The sequence below is a fragment of the Cryptomeria japonica genome, chromosome 5, assembly GCF_030272615.1.
Source record: "Cryptomeria japonica chromosome 5, Sugi_1.0, whole genome shotgun sequence".
Classification (NCBI taxonomy): Eukaryota; Viridiplantae; Streptophyta; class Pinopsida; order Cupressales; family Cupressaceae; genus Cryptomeria; species Cryptomeria japonica.
In genome coordinates this window covers 102081596-102100181 of record NC_081409.1, presented here as the reverse complement: position 1 = coordinate 102100181, position 18586 = coordinate 102081596, and the positions used below count along the sequence as shown (strand labels likewise).

At 37.2% G+C, this 18586-nt stretch overlaps 1 protein-coding gene across 10 annotated transcripts in view; it reads right to left on the bottom strand.

The window, feature by feature from the left end:
• LOC131067594 (probable LRR receptor-like serine/threonine-protein kinase At1g06840) overlaps window positions 1–18586 on the bottom strand; it is a 287435-nt gene that overhangs the window by 17384 nt on the left and 251465 nt on the right. For all 10 annotated transcript variants that reach the window (XM_058002693.2, XM_058002709.2, XM_058002727.2 and 7 more), the window contains 2 exons: window positions 18063–18211; window positions 16767–16911 (listed from right to left, as the gene is read on the bottom strand). In XM_058002693.2, the coding sequence (XP_057858676.2) occupies window positions 16767–16911; window positions 18063–18211 (294 nt within the window). The remainder of the gene's footprint in view (window positions 1–16766; window positions 16912–18062; window positions 18212–18586) is intronic.

The window sequence follows — 18586 nt, the reverse complement described above, 5'->3', positions numbered from 1 at the left end:
ACCATTACACAAGCTATCACTCAACCACTTATGCAGTGGGAGAACTGAAAATTACAAAGTTGCTGGATATTAGGCGGCAAGCCAGCCTCTTCCACTTTTTCAGTGGGATGAGAGTTACAAAATAGAACTGGTTAGTAGTACTACTACCTAACCTTACAATAATAGAGATGAGAGAAGGAGAGTAATGCAGTTTATCACAATAAGAACATGAATTTTTTGCTACAACCAAACTGCAAGCTGGAATTACAAATCAGCAGCCTCTGGAAATGCCAAAATGCTCATAACTCCCTCATTATACATCCAAATCAATTCAAACCAGTTCCAAACCCACAATATATCACTCACAACAGCAACCAGTCAAAACTACAACCCAAACAACCCCTTATAAATTTGGCACGCATCCCAATGCAAGAGTAGAAACCCACGCTATACCTAGGAATTTTGATTTAGCATAATAAATTCAAAACTCAATCAAACAAGTTGTAAACTCACAAAGTTTATCGCCAATGCTGGGAAGAAAGAAGGAGATGATACGCATAATTGTCCGTCGCTCCAGCAGAGAGGTATGATTGAAAAGGTACTTCAGCCACAGGCAAACCAGCAAGTCTCCAGAATCACTCCAACACCAAAAATGTCTATGGCAAGCTCTAAGAATGTAAAAGAATACAATGCACAACTAGGTACTGTATTTCAAGTACGAAACCGGGAAGCACTAGGGAGATGCACTCTGAAGCCTTAGGTTCTGTCGCCAAACCGGCAGCATAACATTACAATTTTTTCAAGATCCTAAAATGGGAGCCCAAGGCTCATATTTATAACTTCTCACCATCCAAATTCAAATGCAAATTCCACTTCCTTCATTTGCATTACATTTCATCTTCATGTGGACCCAAGTGTAGCGCCATATACAAGAGTCAAACCCCACGCCAAAGACATGGACCCACGTTAACCACTTTTGGCAAAATTAGAGATGCAATATGAAAATGATACTCCTCCAAATAATTTCGATATCCCTTAATACACATGAATTTTGCCAAACTTAGGAAATAATTAACATTAATCCCAAATTCCATAAATCAGTAGCAATTAATCAAAATAATTTAAATATTAAACCTTAGGATAAGGAATTAATATTTAAATGCGTCACATGACTCCCGTTCCGATTTTCTGACAAAACTAGGATGAGACTGAGCCAGGAAGACCACTAAACTGCTGCAGGATCAGGACCCTGTCCACTGCCAGAAATAGAATTATGCCACACTGCCACTTACTAAAAATAGTAAGTCAAAACTAATGCTCTGAAAAGCATGATCATCGCGCCCAGTGACAGAGCATGGAGAGCTTAGTAGGACAGTATCGCCAAAATAGCCATCTCCTGACTTACTAAAAATAGTAAGTCCTCGCCTCATCAATGTTGGACCCTCATTCTTCATTCCACCTAGCCTATGGGTCTCAGGAATAGGCTAATGGACCACTGGAAGGTCATCAATGAGAAGGGGACATTACACGAGAACAAATTCAGGTTCTAGGGCAGCCACTGGGAAAGAAGATGCATGATGGATATGGCTGTCCAACAGCCGTTGCATATTGTTATCTTGTGGATCTTCCACCCTCTTGACAAACTCTGACATATCCACGTGTCCTATTTATGTGTCTCTGATACGATCCAAAGGGGAAGAAACTTGCGAAGGTGCAACCTCGTTTTGATACTTGTCATATTTGTATTTCATATTTTTTGGAACTGGAGATGACGATAAATCTGACATTGATTGAAAACCTGGAATACTGTGATGAAGACTTAAAAGTGTTAAGGCAACATCATAATCAGCTGCAAATAACATTCTTCCTTCTTCAAATGCGAAAAAATTCGATTCTTGAACCTCACAATTTTGTGAGAGAAAGAGGGGAAATATATGGAAATGGGAAAATCTTGACTTTGACCAATTTCGGATCTTGGGGAAATTTTTGCAAGTATACAAGTTGGAAAGAATATACATGCAATCGGATTTTTAAAACCCGAATGCAAGTACACTTGTAAATTTGCAAATGGATAAATGGATGGAAAATGAGAATTTGACTTGCGGAAAATGACGAAAATGGAAAGTATGGAAATGGGAAACATGAATGAATAGAAATGGGAAAATCCAGGAATGTCATTTTCATGAAAATGGGAAGAACTTTTCAATATGTAATCCGGTTTTTAAAACCCGATTTTAAAAGGGGGGGTATTTCACATCTTTTCAACTTGGAATTTTAACCAAATATGGTTAAATTCTTTAACCGTAAGGGAAGAACAAAAATTTCGAGCCAACTTGTAATCGGGATTTAAAATCCCGAATACAAGTAAAGAGAGAAAATGGGGAAGAACAATGCAATTCAAAAATTGCATATCAAGAGGAAAAACACTCTCACAAAAACTGATTTTTGGGGGAAGAACAACAAATTTACAAAATTATAATTAGAAAGGAAAACTAAGAAAACAAGAAAATAAGGAAAAGAAAGAAAGAAAGAAAGGAAAGCATACCTTGAATAAAACTGAAAATGCTTCTCCAAAAATGCAATCAATCTTGGAATGAAGAAGAAAAACCAATAAATAGAGAGAATCCACAATGCCAAACCCTAGGCACGTTTTTGCAAAAACGCCTTATGTGGAAAAATGTGGCAGCAAATGCAATGGAAATGGCATGAAAGATGTTTGAATCTCCTTCAACCCTCAACGCCTTATCATTCCAAGCAAAAACGATTCATAAGATTGCTGATTCGTGGAATTCGAAATGGCAAAAAATGTGGTTGCTGTTATAGAGCTAAAAACTAGCAATCTTAACCTCCATGTGGCGTGAAAGGTGTTTGAAAATGCATGGAAATAGGAAGGAATCCTAAATGCCTTCCTCCAACAAATTCTCCACAAAATTTTGCTAAAAATCCTTAAAAAAGTTTTTCCTTGCAATTCAGGTTTTTTGGAACAAAGTGCAAGTTCGAAATGCATAAAATAGTGAAAATCGGGTTTTTTGGAGGATATAACAAGTTTAAAATTTCACTTTTTCAACATGTTAGGCAAAATCGGGTTTTTTTGACCAAATAGCAAGTTTAAAATGTCAAAAATGCACTTTATAAGCAAAATCGGGTTTTTGGAGACAAAGTGCAAGTTTAAAATTGTCACTTTTTCATTTTCAAGGCAAAATCGGGATTTTTTGAGAGAGATGCAAGTTTAAAATCACTTGCAAAGGGGAAATAAAATCCCCACAACAAGTTATAATTTACTTGCACACATGTAATAGGTGTTTAAAATCCCTATAACATGTAAAAACCATTAAAGTAGGGGTTTTTGGAAAGAATACAAGTTTACTTGTAACTTAACCAAAAAATCCCTATTTTAACTAAAAAAGGCCAAAAAACAATAAAAGCAATAAAGGGGAAATTTAAAACAAATTACAAGTTTTCATTTTTTTAATAAAGTGCACATGTAATAAGCTAAAAATTTCCCTACAAAGACCAAAACAATGGAAATCATTAAAACTTGCAGTTCAAGGAAAATTCGCCACCTGCAGTCAGGGAGAAAACACCCGAAATTGAAGGAAAGACATAGCAAACGAATCCAGAATGCGATGAAATTCGAAACGTAGTTCGAGGATGGACTGAGGATTAAGTCAGTCAAAGGATTAGTCGAAATTCTGCCTCGGGAAGTGTGCCATAGAGTAATTTTTTTCATTTTTTCACAATTTTTTTTATGTAATGGTTGTTAACGTATAGATAGCTTCGGTAAGATAAATGATTGAATGAGAGATAAATGAAGTCTCTCATTCAATCATTTATCATATTGATTATTAAAATGAATAAACTCAAGCATTCAATTGATAAACATTCCCTTTATATTAACTATTCATTATCATAGTATCCAAATTTGATAATCTATTCATATTCACCGATTGACAAATCGAGTTAACTCTTGCAAATAAGACTTAACGATTATCGGTTAGACTATCGTTTGATATTGAGATTAGTCTATGTTCACACCGATTATATCGGGTGTTAAGGATACACCGTTTGGCATACACCGATTATATCGGGTGTAAAAGATAATGTTAATATAACCATGCACCACCGATAATTATATCGGGTGTTAATATAACCATGCACCACCGATAATTATCGGGTGTTTTAATATGCACCGGTTGGTAAATAAAATGCCATGCACCATTATCGTGAGGGGGCACGATCAAGTGATGTCTTGATCGGCCATGTCCAAAAGACATGGCCGGTCAAGGCATCGCTTGACCGTTCCCAACCCACTATATATATACCAAATGAAATGTGTGAGAATGGACATTGAAATTTATAAATGCTCCTCCTCTCCTTCCACATAAAAGAAGACAATCAGATTTATATAATAATTCAGTAATAGAGAAAACAAAATAATAAGATAGAATATAACTTGCATATTGAATGTAAATTGAATATCATTTACATGGTATCAGAGCTATAGTTAAATCGAACCTGAGGCTGTTCAATTTTACGTAAAATTCAAATCAAGTATATATTCAACATCACAATCCTATCAATGGCTGGCGTTATCAGATTTGAAGACAGACTCGCAGGGGGTGACGACTTCTTCCCATGGAAATTCAGAATTCAAATGATTCTAAAAGATAACAAAGTTGAATCATTTGTAAAGACTGAAACTAAAGAACCTGAGACTGAACCTGACCAAGCAATTTGGAGAGAAGGAAATGATAAAGCTATCAAAATAATAGTTGATGGGGTAAGGAACAATATTATGCCCATTATAAAGAAACACGAAACAGCCTTCAACATGTCCAAAGCACTTGAAGACGCTTTTGAGATATCCAATGCCAGTAGAACCTTGGCTCTAAAAAGAGATATAAATCATATAACCATGATAAAAGGAGAATCAGTCAATGCCTACTTCATGTGAATATCTACCTTAAGGGATGAACTGGCAACCCTTGGATATGAGATCCAAAGCAAAGAATTAACCTTCATTGCTTTAGATGGGTTGCCTAGCATTTGGGAAACACCCGTCCAAGGCATCAGTGCAAGGAACAACTTTCCTAAATTCGATAGCCTAAAGGCTGACTGTCTCCAAGAGGAATCAAGGCAAAATAAGAAAGGGATCAAACAGAAGAATATAGATGAAGACCTTCAAGTTCTAAATACGAACTCAAACAAGAAAGGCAAGAAGAGGCAATTTAGGAAGAGAAAAGGTCGTCACAGCAAGAACTCCTTCAAGAAGGATCTCTCTCAAATTCAGTGTTACAGATATGACAAATTTGGGCACTATGTTGCCGAATGTCCAGAAAGAGCTAAGCAAGCCACATTTGCCAAAACAGGAAAATCGAAAAAGGAAGAGGACTCCGAGAAGTATGTACTCTATTCAGCACTTACAAATCAAGCATCAAACAAAGTGAACTCCTGGGTGATCGACAGTGGCTCATCCAGACACATCACAGGATTTAGAGAAGTACTAGACTCCATGAAAGAAGAGAATGATGAAGAGGTAACCATCGGAGATGACTCTACACACCCTGTCAAAGGAGTTGGAAACTGCACCATCAAACTAAAGTCAGGTGTATCATTACAACTTAGAGGAGTGCTATATGTTCTAGGCATTAAGAGGAATCTTGTCTCAATATCAGCACTGGAGGACAATGGATATAGAGTGACATTCATGGACAACAAAGTGTTGGCTTGGCCAAAGAACTCATCCATCAAGAAAGCTAAAACAATTGGTCAAAGACAAGGCTACTTATATGAGTTATGCATGGAGCCCAACTTAGCCCTAATTCATGAAACTACATATGCCAATGAAATTTGGCATAGAAGACTAGGCCACCTAAATTTTACAGCTTTATCATCAATGGGAGACCTTGTCACAGGTCTACCTAAGCTAAAGCAATATCATTCAGGGGCATGCACTGGATGTGCCCTAGGTAAAAATACTAAGAGTGCTTTTCAGAGTAGTACTAGGAAAACAAGTAAAATTTTAGAGTTAGTTCATTCTGATGTATGTGGACCTATGTCTGTAAATTCATTGGGGGGATTTCTATATTATGTAATATTTGTTGATGACTACTCTAGGAAAACCTGGATCTACTTTCTAAAATGTAAAGAATCAGAAGAGATCCTTAAAAGGTTTAAAGAATTCAAATCACTAACAGAGAACTACTCAGGAAACAAAATTAAAACCCTAAGAACTGATAATGGGGGGGGAATACACATCAAAACTATTTAAAGAGTTTTGTAAAAATTCAGTGATTAAGAGGGAGTTAACAATACCTTACAACCCTCAACAAAATGGGATAGTAGACAGAAAAAATAGGACAATCGTTGAAGCTGCCAAAGCTATGATTCTTGATCAGAATCTAAATATCAATCTTTGGGCAGAAGCAACTATCATTGTTGTATATATTCAAAACAGATGTCCTCACTCTCATCTTGAGAATAAGACCCCTGAGGAAGTCTTTACTAAATCAAAACCGGATATAAGCCACCTTAGAATTTTTGGATGCCCTATCTATATTCATGTACCTAAGGAGAAAAGATTAAAATTAGAGCCTTTTGGAAAAAGGGGAATCTTTGTAGGATATAGTGAAACCTCCAAAGCCTACAGGATATATATACCTGGTCAAAAGAATATTGAACTAAGTAGGGATGTGATCTTTGAAGAAAACCTAGCCTTCAAAAGAGCCCAAAGCTCTCTAGATCCTGAAGTCTATATCCCCACCCCTAGCTTAGATAGAGATCCTACTCCTCAGCTTCAGAGGGAGAATCCTGAGGAAACTATGAGTGAAACTCAGAGTCCACCTAGAGAAAACCTCAAGAAAAGACCACTATGGGTTAGCAAAACTGTAGAAGAAGCTCAGAAGTTTGTTGCTCCCTTAGGAACCTTCAGAGAAAGCAAAAGGCCTAATAAATTCACTAGCTATGTTGCCCTTATGAATGACCTCTCTAAAGCTGAACCAAACAATGTATCAGATGCACTTGAACATCAAGTATGGAAGGATGCCATGTTTGAAGAGTATCAGTCCATTATGAAAAATGATGTTTGGGAGATTGTTCCTAGGCCAACCAAGAAATCTGTGGTTTCATCTAAATGGCTATTCAAAATCAAACATGCTGCAGACGGCAGTATTGAAAAACACAAGGCCGGATTTGTAGCCAGAGGCTTCTCACAAAGGGAGGGAATAGATTATGAAGAAACCTTTGCACCTGTTGCCAGGTATACATCAGTAAGAGTTGTATTAGCCGTTGCAGCAGCAAAAGGATGGAAGGTACACCAAATGGATGTTAAGACAACTTTTCTAAATGGTGAGATCTCAGAAGAAGTCTACCTAGAGAAACTTGAAGGTTTTGAAATTCATGATGCAGAGTCTCATGTGTGTAGACTCAAGAAAGCTCTCTATGGGCTCAAACAGGCTCCTAGGGCCTGGTATGAAAGAATTGACACCTATCTCTCAGGACTAGGCTTCTCCAAAAATGATGCAGATCCTAATCTCTACTACAAAAGAAATAAAGGTGATATGCTAATATTGATTTTATATGTTGATGACTTATTAATCACAGGAAATGATCACCTTATAGATCAATGCAAGAATGATCTATCCAAAGAATTTGATATGAAGGACTTAGGACTCCTTCATTACTTCCTAGGATTGGAAGTATGGCATAATTCTGACAACATTATACTAAACCAAGGAAAGTACACCTTGGATATTTTAAAGAGATTCAAAATGCTAAATTGTAGACCCATGACCTCCCCTATGGAAACAAACTTACATAAACTTAACGAAGCAGTAGCAGAGTCACAACCCACTGATCCTACTCAATACAGACAGATGATTGGGTCCCTGATGTACCTAGTAAATACAAGACTAGATATCTATTATGCAGTTAATGCTCCGAGTCAATTTATGTGTGAACCGAAGGAGATACACCTAGTTGCAGTGAAACACATTATGAGATACCTACAAGGTACTATAAAACTTGGTCTCAAATACGAGAAGGTTGATAAGAACCTAAATAGATTTACAGATTCAAATTGGGCTGGAAGTGTGACAGACAGGAAAAACACTTCAGGGTGTTGCTTCAGTCTAGGTTCAGCCATGATATCTTGGATCAGCAGGAAACAGTCTTCGGTAGCTCAAAGCTCCACCAAGGCAAAATACATTGCAACTTCTATGGCTTCCCGAGAGGCAGTATGGCTAAGGAAGTTGCTTGTGGGGTTGTTTGGAGAACCTATGAAACCCACTGTTATACACTGTGACAACCAGAGCTGCATAAAACTTTCAGTAAACCCAGTGTTTCATGATAGATCCAAGCATATTGAGATTCCATACCACTATGTGCGAGATATGGTAGATAGGAATGCAATCCAACTAGAATATGTTTGTACACGAGATCAAACTGCAGATATTCTGACCAAACCTCTTTCCAGAGTGAAGGTTGATCACTTCAAAAAAGGTTTAGGTATGATAGAAAGGTAATTTGCTTTGTAATCTATGTTTGCATACCTATAAGATGTTTAATGTGTAAACCTCTTTGTCATGATAGGACAATTTTTGGATTCTATCCCCTGAGTTCATATCTAAGAGGTGACGATCTCTCAAGATAGTGAACACTTGTATGTGGACATTATGAGGTGACGATTTTATAATGTCCAAACCAGTTATCATGTTGGATCTCTGGTGGATCGTGGATGAAGCCATGATTGTGTTATGGTTAAACATTCATATGAAGTGTAAGTGCACTTACCATAACTTGGATAAAGGTGAGAATTGAATATTTTCTCATATGATTATCCTTAAGTATTACGTGATTAGGTAATACTGGTATCACGTGCTGAGGTGATATCCTGTCATCACAAGACTAATGTGATAGACATTTTGTATCACGTGGTTAGGTGATACTTCATATCTCATGAGTAGATGATATGATCCCCTAGAAAATTAAAATATGTAAATGAATGCTAACCATCAGTTGAATTGTGATGCTTGATACACTACTCTTATTTATCTTACCTAGCTAAGAGGGAGTGTTAACGTATAGATAGATTCGGTAAGATAAATGATTGAATGAGAGATAAATGAAGTCTCTCATTCAATCATTTATCATATCGATTATTAAATGAATAAACTCAAGCATTCAATTGATAAACATTCCCTTATATTAACTATTCATTATCATAGTATCCAAATTTGATAATCTATTCATATTCACCGATTGACAAATCGAGTTAAATCTTGCAAATAAGACTTAACGATTATCGGTTAGACTATCGTTTGATATCGAGATTAGTCTATGTTCACACCGATTATATCGGGTGTTCAGGATACACCATTTGGCATACACAGATTATATCGGGTGTAAAAGATAATGTTAATATAACCATGCACCACCGATAATTATCGGGTGTTTTAATATGCACTGGTTGGTAAATAAAATGCCATGCACCATTATCGTGAGGGGGCACGATCAAGTGATGTCTTGATTGGCCATGTCCAAAAGACATGGCCGGTCAAGGCATCGCTTGACCGTACCCAACCCACTATATATATACCAAATGAAATGTGTGAGAATGGACATTGATATTTATAAATGCTCCTCCTCTCCTGCCACATAAAAGAAGACAATCAGATTTATATAATAATTCAGTAATAGAGAAAACAAAATAATAAGATAGAATATAACTTGCATATTGAATGTAAATTGAATATCATTTACAATGGTCCTTCATTTTTGAAAACAAAAATGAGGACAACAAGTTTTTGTCCACAAAACCAACATTCCAAAGATTTTTCATCCTTGGAAAAAGAAATAAAAACTCACATTCTTTCTTGGAAAGTGAAATTGTTTGAACGAGCAAGAAGTCCTTTTGTGGACATATCTTCATTTAAAACTTTTGAAGGAAAACTATTTTTTCATTAATTTGGCATACATGTAATTAACCAGTTCTTTGGGCGATTCTAGCAACTATCGAGAGGGGTATAGTTATGAACTGCTCGCCTTATTCTAGCAAGCTGATTAATGGCAGAACTCTAGCAGGCTAATTAATTGGGGTGGGTGGGAGGACATGCCAGGGCAAGCTGCTCGCCCTACTATCTCTATCTCTGCTACTGGCTCTGCTGCTTCTGGATCTCCATATAGATAGAGGGCTGGATCATTTGCTGGATCAAAATAAACAACTGCCCATGCCATATGTTGGTTGAAAATTTTGTACACTTGGGGGAAATATACAAAATTGTGGTTTCAACCACAACACACGAGTAAAAACTCTCCTAATTAAGGGAAAGCTCCCCCTATCTAACTAAAACTGAAATAAAAATAGGATGGGACAACAGTCTTCCTTCTTTCTTCAAGAAAGACAATATCCTTTTCTCTTCACAGAAAAGGATAGCGATTGAAAATGAACAGCAGTAACTACTTTCAAGTGAAATGAGAGAAAGGAAATGAAGTTTCCTGAAAGCGCAAAGACTTCCGTCACTTCCTTCGGGACGAGACAACAATATCAAGCTCAAAGACTTGACTATTGGAAGTCCTATCTACCCTTTGCTATACTAAATTTTACAACGAATAAAAGATAACAGCTCAAAGACTGAAATAATCTATTCTTTAAACACAAAGACAAGAACTAATGCAAGCTCAAAGACTTGCTGCTATTTCTTATCAAACAGTAACTTTTCCTCAAGAATAGACGCAAGCTCAAAGACTTGCTGCTCCTTCTAGAGATTTTCCTATTTTAATTAATCTTCTCTACTTGCAGCTCAAAGACTTCAAATCAGATTGGACTAAGCTCCTTTAGAAATACTTTGCATAGAAGAAATAAAAAGATTCAAACTCAAACATGTAGCTCAAAGACTCAAAACTTGAGTAATCCTTCTTTATTATTCTTCAAAACCTTCAATTCACATACATAAGCTCAAAGACTTCTTGCTGTAAATTAGGCAGAGTTTTTGCTTGCTTTCCCAAAAAAGATATATTTACAATGGACCTCTCAAGTATTTATAGAAGAGGAGCCTTGAGAAAAAGGTGGGAGGATCCCAACTAACTTGAGAGATTCTCTCAACCACCAAGACTCATTCAATAAATAACTGAGACTTCATTATCTAACTAAGAGTTACTCTAACTAACTAAGACTTATTCCAACTACAGTCTTAATCGGACACAACTTGTAGTTGCCTTACATGTAATTACAAAAGTGCAAGTAATGTGTAACTTGCATTTTACAAAAATTACTTTTACATGTAACTTGTCAAAACAAAATTACAACTAAAGATTACAAAAGAGGGAAAATTCAACTAACGGTTGAAAAACACTTAAGTTGCATTTTGTGAAGACACGAATCTTTGAAATTTCCGGATGCTCGCTTGTAGTTCCTCGGGATTCGGTTCATGGGTGTTCTTGGCAACAACCATAGTCTTTACAATAGTGTTGTGACAGCGGAAGAGCGCAGAATTGTCTTTATCCAGGATAGACTGGATCTCATGCAAAAAGGCTTGGTGTTTCATCAATGCTTGAATTGAAGCTGCCGAGAATTGTTCACTCCTCCATTCATTATGAATCCTCATCTGTAAATCAGCAAGAACCTCTTCTTCTAGAATCAGCTCTCCATCTTGACTTACTATATTGCAAGAGGCCTTTTCACAATGTGAGACAATACCTCGATAGACTTCATTCCGGAATCTCCTTGCATCACTGATCTCCTCAATGAGGGATTTAAGAACAAGGGTCTTGTTTTCCATGAGTTCTTCAAATTCCAAGTACATGACCTTGGAAGAGATGATGGCATGCTCCTGCAAAATACTCAGCTATTGTTGGGGCATGGTACGCCAGATTGCCAGACTTTTCTCAACACTTTCCAGATTCTTTTTGAAAGTGTTAAGTCTGATCCAGTTTCTCCTCAATGGTTTCCAACTTAGATATTATTTGAAAAATGTCTTTTACCACTTGTACACATTGATCATGAAGCTGATCAACCCAGGAATCCAGTGCTTGTACTTTCTGAGCAGCCCTTTCCACTCCACGAATTGATTCTTGGGAACCAGAAGAACCTATGGAGTTACTCCCTTCAGTAGCAGGTTTTGTGATTTTATGAATGGCTGCCATGAGCTGTCGGTTTTCTTCTTCTAGCTTGTCTTTCTTTGCAAGAAGATCGTCACACCTTTGCACTAGTGAAGCAACAGAAAACTGAGCATCATGTTTAATGACCTTATGTGTTTGCTTGCCCAATTCTACCCTTGTAACCTTATAATCAGCAGCTAACATTTCATCAATTGGTTTATCTGCAATAGGCTCCACAATTTCAGCTACTTTCATCTTGTTGCTATCAACAGTTACCCTAGAGATAGTCTTTGCCTTCTTAGCAACTTTGGATCTAGACTGTTTGAGTTGCTGGTAGTCAAATGCATCAGGTGAGATCTCTTGCTTCTTCCTTTTCGGGGTGAAAGAACTAAGCCATGGAGGCAAAGTCATCAACTCACTTCCAGTAGTAGCTGTAGGCAAAGGAGAAGCAGTTTCTGTTTGAATTACCGCGGTCACCCTGGGAGGAATATCTGTTTGAATGGCGACCACGGTTTGCTCAGTTACCAATGGACATGAAGATTGCCTCGTGAATTCTTCAAAAGCAGAAGTGGAAGTATCAATTTCTGATAACTGAATGCAAGTGGGATTATCTTTAGGAACTTTTAACACACTTTCTCGTTGTTGATCAGGAGAAGGCTCGTATGCTGAAATGGGAACTGCATCCTGAGGAGACTCATCTACGAGCAAATCAGGAGGAGAAAGAGGCGTCTCAATGGAAATTGGAGGAATGACCTCGTGAGGCGAGTCTAAAACTGGAGACTTAGGCGCATCGTCAGATTGCTACCCCTCTTCTGGATTATCCAGATCGATCACCCGAACATGGAACCATGATTTCTCCTTCCCACGAATAGTCCTCGCCTCAGGAGGAAGCACCACTGCACGACTGACTCGTAACTTGATCCTTGTGCTCGAAGATGAAGCACCCTCCTTGTTATCAATCTAAATCTCTGACTTCCGTCCAAGAGGCCCCGTAGAATCATCTTCTTTACCAACCTTGATTTTGATAAGTCTAACAGCATTACTTTTCAGCCATGCGTTAGTGTTGGCCAAGATAGGCTGAAATCTGTCAAGGATGGAGACGCACTCTTGTGTGACCATTGGATCAAAGGAAGTGGAGCTTCCTCAACCCTCCGTGAAGTGTATTCAGGATCAAGTATATGCCTGTCATCGATCATCCCTTGTGGGATATCCGCCAAGTTCAAGTCAACAATTTGCTCAACAGTGAGCCTGCAGTAATCCATCTTTAGAACTTCGGCTTCCGTGCGGAGATCTACCCAGATGTCTTCAATGCGATGAACATGCACAAAGGATTTCTTGATCTTCTCCTTCATACCTCTATAATCAAAATCAGCTCTAGGTTTGAACCTCTTAAGCTTGATTTCCTGCAATTCAACCTCCATGGCCTTAGCCTTCACAGATGTGACAAGGGAGTATCAACCAATTTTCAATGGGTTTGTGCTAGAGATCCCCATTCCAACCTTGTGTCTAGCAGACTGAAAAGTATGAACAGCCATGATCTATCTTCCCAACTCCATAAGAATTATCTTACCGGTTGGGTATCTTGGAAGCATGTATGGCTGACCATCATAGCATCCAATCCTCATATAGGTGAAGGTGGGAAATTGCAGGAACAAACACCCATACTCAGACACCTTGACCCATGCCTCATCTGATACTCTTTTGTTTCTGAGATCCACATCAAATTGACACATGAAATATCCGAAGAATGCATCTTGGACTCTTCTGTAATGCAGTCTGCTAGGTTTCAATGGCAACTGGTCATGATATTCCCAAACTGGTATAAGCGAGCGATCACCCTTGGTAGAAAGACCTGGAAAGTGTCTAAGTGATGCTGCTAAATATACCAAATAAGAATTCATGAAGAAGGTCATAGTAGTAGGAACTGCTGCAAGTTGTTCGCACAAAGCATCGCTGATGATTTCACCCCATAAATGTGATGCGACTGCCGTATGAACATAATGAATTGATACATCCATGGCTCAAAGACATTAGAGTGCTCAAGGCCCATCATCCTGCTGAGAAGAGTGATGGTGTCTCCTATCTCCCACTTGAAATCACAACGGTACAACTTTGCCCATCTTGAGAAGGAAGGCCATGGCTCTTGGATCCACCTATTGATGTGTCGCTTGCAATCTTTTTCCCTTTTCACATAATACTCTGCTGCACTTTCTTTGGTGATTTCCATATAAACAGGTGCAGGAGGTATTTTGAAGACCTTCTCGATTGTATCCGCATCAAGACGAATTATAGCTTCACCATCATCATTTTTAATGACTCTTGACTCTTTGTCAAAATGATGGGCGCATGCAAGAACGAACTCAGGTTCTAGGGCAGCCACTGGGAAGGAAGATGCATGATGGATATGGCTGTCCAACAGTCGCTGCAAGTTGTTATCCTGCGGATCTTCTACCCTGTTGATGAATTCTGCCATATCAACGTGCCTTATTTCCGTGTCCCTGATGCGATCCAAAGGAGAAGAAACCTGGGAAGGTGCAACCTCATTCTGGTATTTGTCATATTTGTATTTCATTTTCTTTGGAGTTGGCGATGCCGGCAAATCTGACATTGATTGTGAACCTGGAATGCTCTCTTAAAAATGCAAAATGCTTCTCCAATAATGCAACAATTCTTGAAATGAAGAAGCAAAACCGGTGAAAAGGAGCAATCCGGAATGTCAAACCCTTATCACATTTTTTGTAAAAATGCCCCAAACTGATAAATATAGCAGCAATCTCAAACTTGGAGGACCAAAATGCCAATGAGAGTGTGCATCCAAGTTTATTAGAGCAAAATGCCTAAGGTAGAAGAAGAAGCAATGATGCCAAATGTTTTAAAACATTGCCAAAGGTTGAAAACCGTTGCCAAAGGGAATCACGTGGCCACCATTATAAACTCCAACGGCATCATTAAATGGTGCGAAAATCCTCTCACCCTCCACGCCTAGGTAGAAAGAGGCAAAACGCTTAAGGAGACTGTAGATTTATGGAGTAAAAAACGCCCAAAATGTGGATTAAAAGAACCACGTTTTTGCTGATTTAGCTCCAAAAACCAGTCAATATAACCTCCATTTGGCATGAAAGATGTTCATGATTGCATGAAAATAGGGTAGAAGCAAAAACGCCTTTCCTCCCTAGAAAATCTCCACAAAAAATTGCTTTGAAATCTTCAACAAATTGATTTTTCATGCAAATCGGGTTTTGGGAGACACATGACAAGTTTGAATTGCCCAAAATGAAGCAAATCGGGTTTTAGAGAGAAAATAACAAGTTTTATTTTCACTTTTTTCATTTACATGCCAAAATCGGGTTTTTTAAGACAAATGGCAAGTTTTATTTTTCACTTTTTCACTTATCAAGCCAAAATCGGGTTTTTTTGGACAAATGACAAGTTTAAAATTGTCAAAAATGCATTTGCAAGGCAAAATCAGGTTTTTTTTGGAGCAAACTGCAAGTTTAAAATACTTGTAAAAAGGGAAATAAAATCCCTACAACAAGTTAGAAACACTGCACATATGTAATGGGGATTTAAAATCCCTATTACATACAAAAACCATTAAAGTAGGGGTTTTTTTGACCAAACTGCAAGTTTACTTGCAGTTGAGCCAAAAAAATCCCTATTTTAACTAAAAATGACCAAAAAACAATAAAAAGATAAAAACATCAAAGGGGAAACTTAAAATAAATTACAAGTGACATATTTAAAATAAAAGTGCACATGTAATTGATCAAAAAATTCCCCTACAAAGACCATAACAATGAATATCATTAAAACTTGCAGTTTGAAGAAAATCCTCCACCTGTAGTCTGGGTTTTAAAACCCGAAATTGAAGGAAAGGCATAGCAAACGAACCCAGAATTGGACGAAATTCGAAAACGTAGTTCGAGAATGGACTGAGGATTAAGCCAGTCCAAGGATTAGTCAAAATTCTGCCTCGGGAAGCGTTCCATAGAGTAAATTTTTTCATTTTTTCATAAAATTTTTCATTTTTTCATAAAAATTTCACCGTAGTGGTCCTTCATTTTTGGAAACAAAAATGAGGACAACACCATAGAATAGGAGGGGCTGGTTTTTCAACAGATGCTTCCACAATCGAGAGCCAACTGTATTTTATTGGGGGCCCCCCAACAACTAATCTACTGAAGCAGGGGGGGGCACCCTGCAGGGTGGGTGGTATAGGCCATCATTGATGGAAACCTGGGCCCTTTGAATGCACTTCACCCTAAGGCCTTATCCCACCAATGTTTCGTTGACGAGGTTGGGTGGGGTTATTTAACTTTTCTTTCGAAGTTATGATTTCACTCACTTTTAGGACCTTGGGCATATCGACATTTTGCAAGTCAATTTCAACAACCTTTTTCAATAATTAAATACAAGTCATCTTTTAAAAATGTGAAGTTGTTTTTTGACAAAAAAATTAATTATTTAAGTACTTCCACATTTTCCAAAAAAAGGGGGATGTAACATCATTAGCATTGCAACAAGCAAAATTCAATCTCCATTTGTCTAGTAGATATTAACATTGTTTGAATGTATAATTTAAAGAAACACACTTATGGATAGAAATGGAATGAACTAAAGGAAAATATTGGAAAATAATTGTATAATAAAATATATAATGCTCTTTTATGAGTTACGATAGAAACTAATACCCATTCAACAAGATTAAATTCTTCTAAGCGATCATGATCGATGGCCTTTTGTCCAGTAATGAGTTCAAGTAAAACTACTCCATAGCTATATACATCACTAGATGGAGCCAAGTGACGCCGCAAAAAATACTGTGGGTCCACATACCTGTCAGAAAGCTCAAGGCAGAAAATAAGTCATTTAACATGCAGTCAGGAACCAAAAGGTGCAAATGAATACAGCTATTTTTTTGACAGTAGAATATTCATTCATCGCTAATAAGCAAGATTACAAATGCCATTTAGTGCCAAAATAGAATCATTTTCCCTTAATTCAAAGCTATTTGCAACTGTCATCATTTCAGCTATTAAAAGTCCTAGAACACCGTTCCTTAACTTTAACAAGAAAAGAGACAATTGATTTGATTGATTCTTATTTCTTCAAGGTTACTGGAATATAATTGGGATCTAGCTTTCGGATCAAATGCCTAGTTAACTAGATAGACTTACAGAAAAGCATGCAGGAGTAAGACCCTGCCTCACTTGTGTCCTACAAATGACTCTTCAAAAAACTGTTAAAAATCAAATTACAATAAAGAAATTACTGAAAACTCTAGCCAGAGTTTCATGCATAAATTCACAATTGTCTAAAAAAATGTCTCCAATTCACATAAACCTATGTTTCAATTTCCATTTCAATATGACAGTTGTGCAAGTATCCTAGCTAGAATTTGATACTAGTAGGTCATTAAAAAGTTATTCTAGTGTCGTATATTTGGCTTTTGTTTATATCATTAATCCTTTTTCAGTTTGAAAGTGAACAATATTCTACTATATTATCAAAACGTTTGGTTGTATAACTATTCTTCCTTCTAAACTATTCAAAACACAAGGACTAATACACATGGCATGAACATCATCTTATGGACAACTTTATCAAATACTGAATGATGGGCCAGCAAACAAGTTTTAACGTTCAAAGGAATTTCATTTTGAGGATGTATGGACACCAAGGTGACATGGCTAGACAAGTGTCATTATGCATGAGTTGCAATGCATGATTTTTCCACTTGAACAACCTTGGAGTATTTTATTTTCATGAAATTGCACCTATCATACAAGTAGCTTATAGTTCTTCAATTCAACTAGCATTCTCAAACAGAATTCCTTCCTCTTGTTCATATAAATTTGCTGAATGAAGGCCATTCAATTCTCTGCTACTTACAATCTTAGTGATCTTCAGTTCATATTTTAAATCAAAATCATGCCTTGGAAAAGGACATATTTGATAAATAAGGAACAAACAAAAAAAGTTAGTACCCCATAGTGCCTGCTGGTGCAGTTGAAATGTGAGTGTTGATTATATCTGGTGTGGTCCTGGAGATACCAAAGTCTGATAATTTAGCACTGAAGTGTTCGTCCAGCAAAATATTGCTTGGTTTGACATCTCGATGTATGATAGGAGGGTCCTGCATGTTGAAACATAACAAATAATATTAACTCATAGATATTCCTACAAGGTCCCTGGCATTTTATATGAAAAGCCATTGTCACTGAAGTAGCAATTATGTTAAAGCAGATTTACTAAAAAACAAGTTTTGTACTTACAATCAAATTTCTGTGCTGCAAACCCTATTGCACTAAATAGGAACCCATACAACTGAGCTCTATCCATAAAAGAAAATAATTACCATGCTTTTAGATTACTTGTGCATATGGAGAATGATATTTTTATTTACACTACTGTTAGATTCAAAATTAGCAGATATGGATTTTTTTATAGTACATTATATTTCTGCAATAGCAGCATCCTCATCTTCAATGTTGTAGCCATCTGTGTTTAA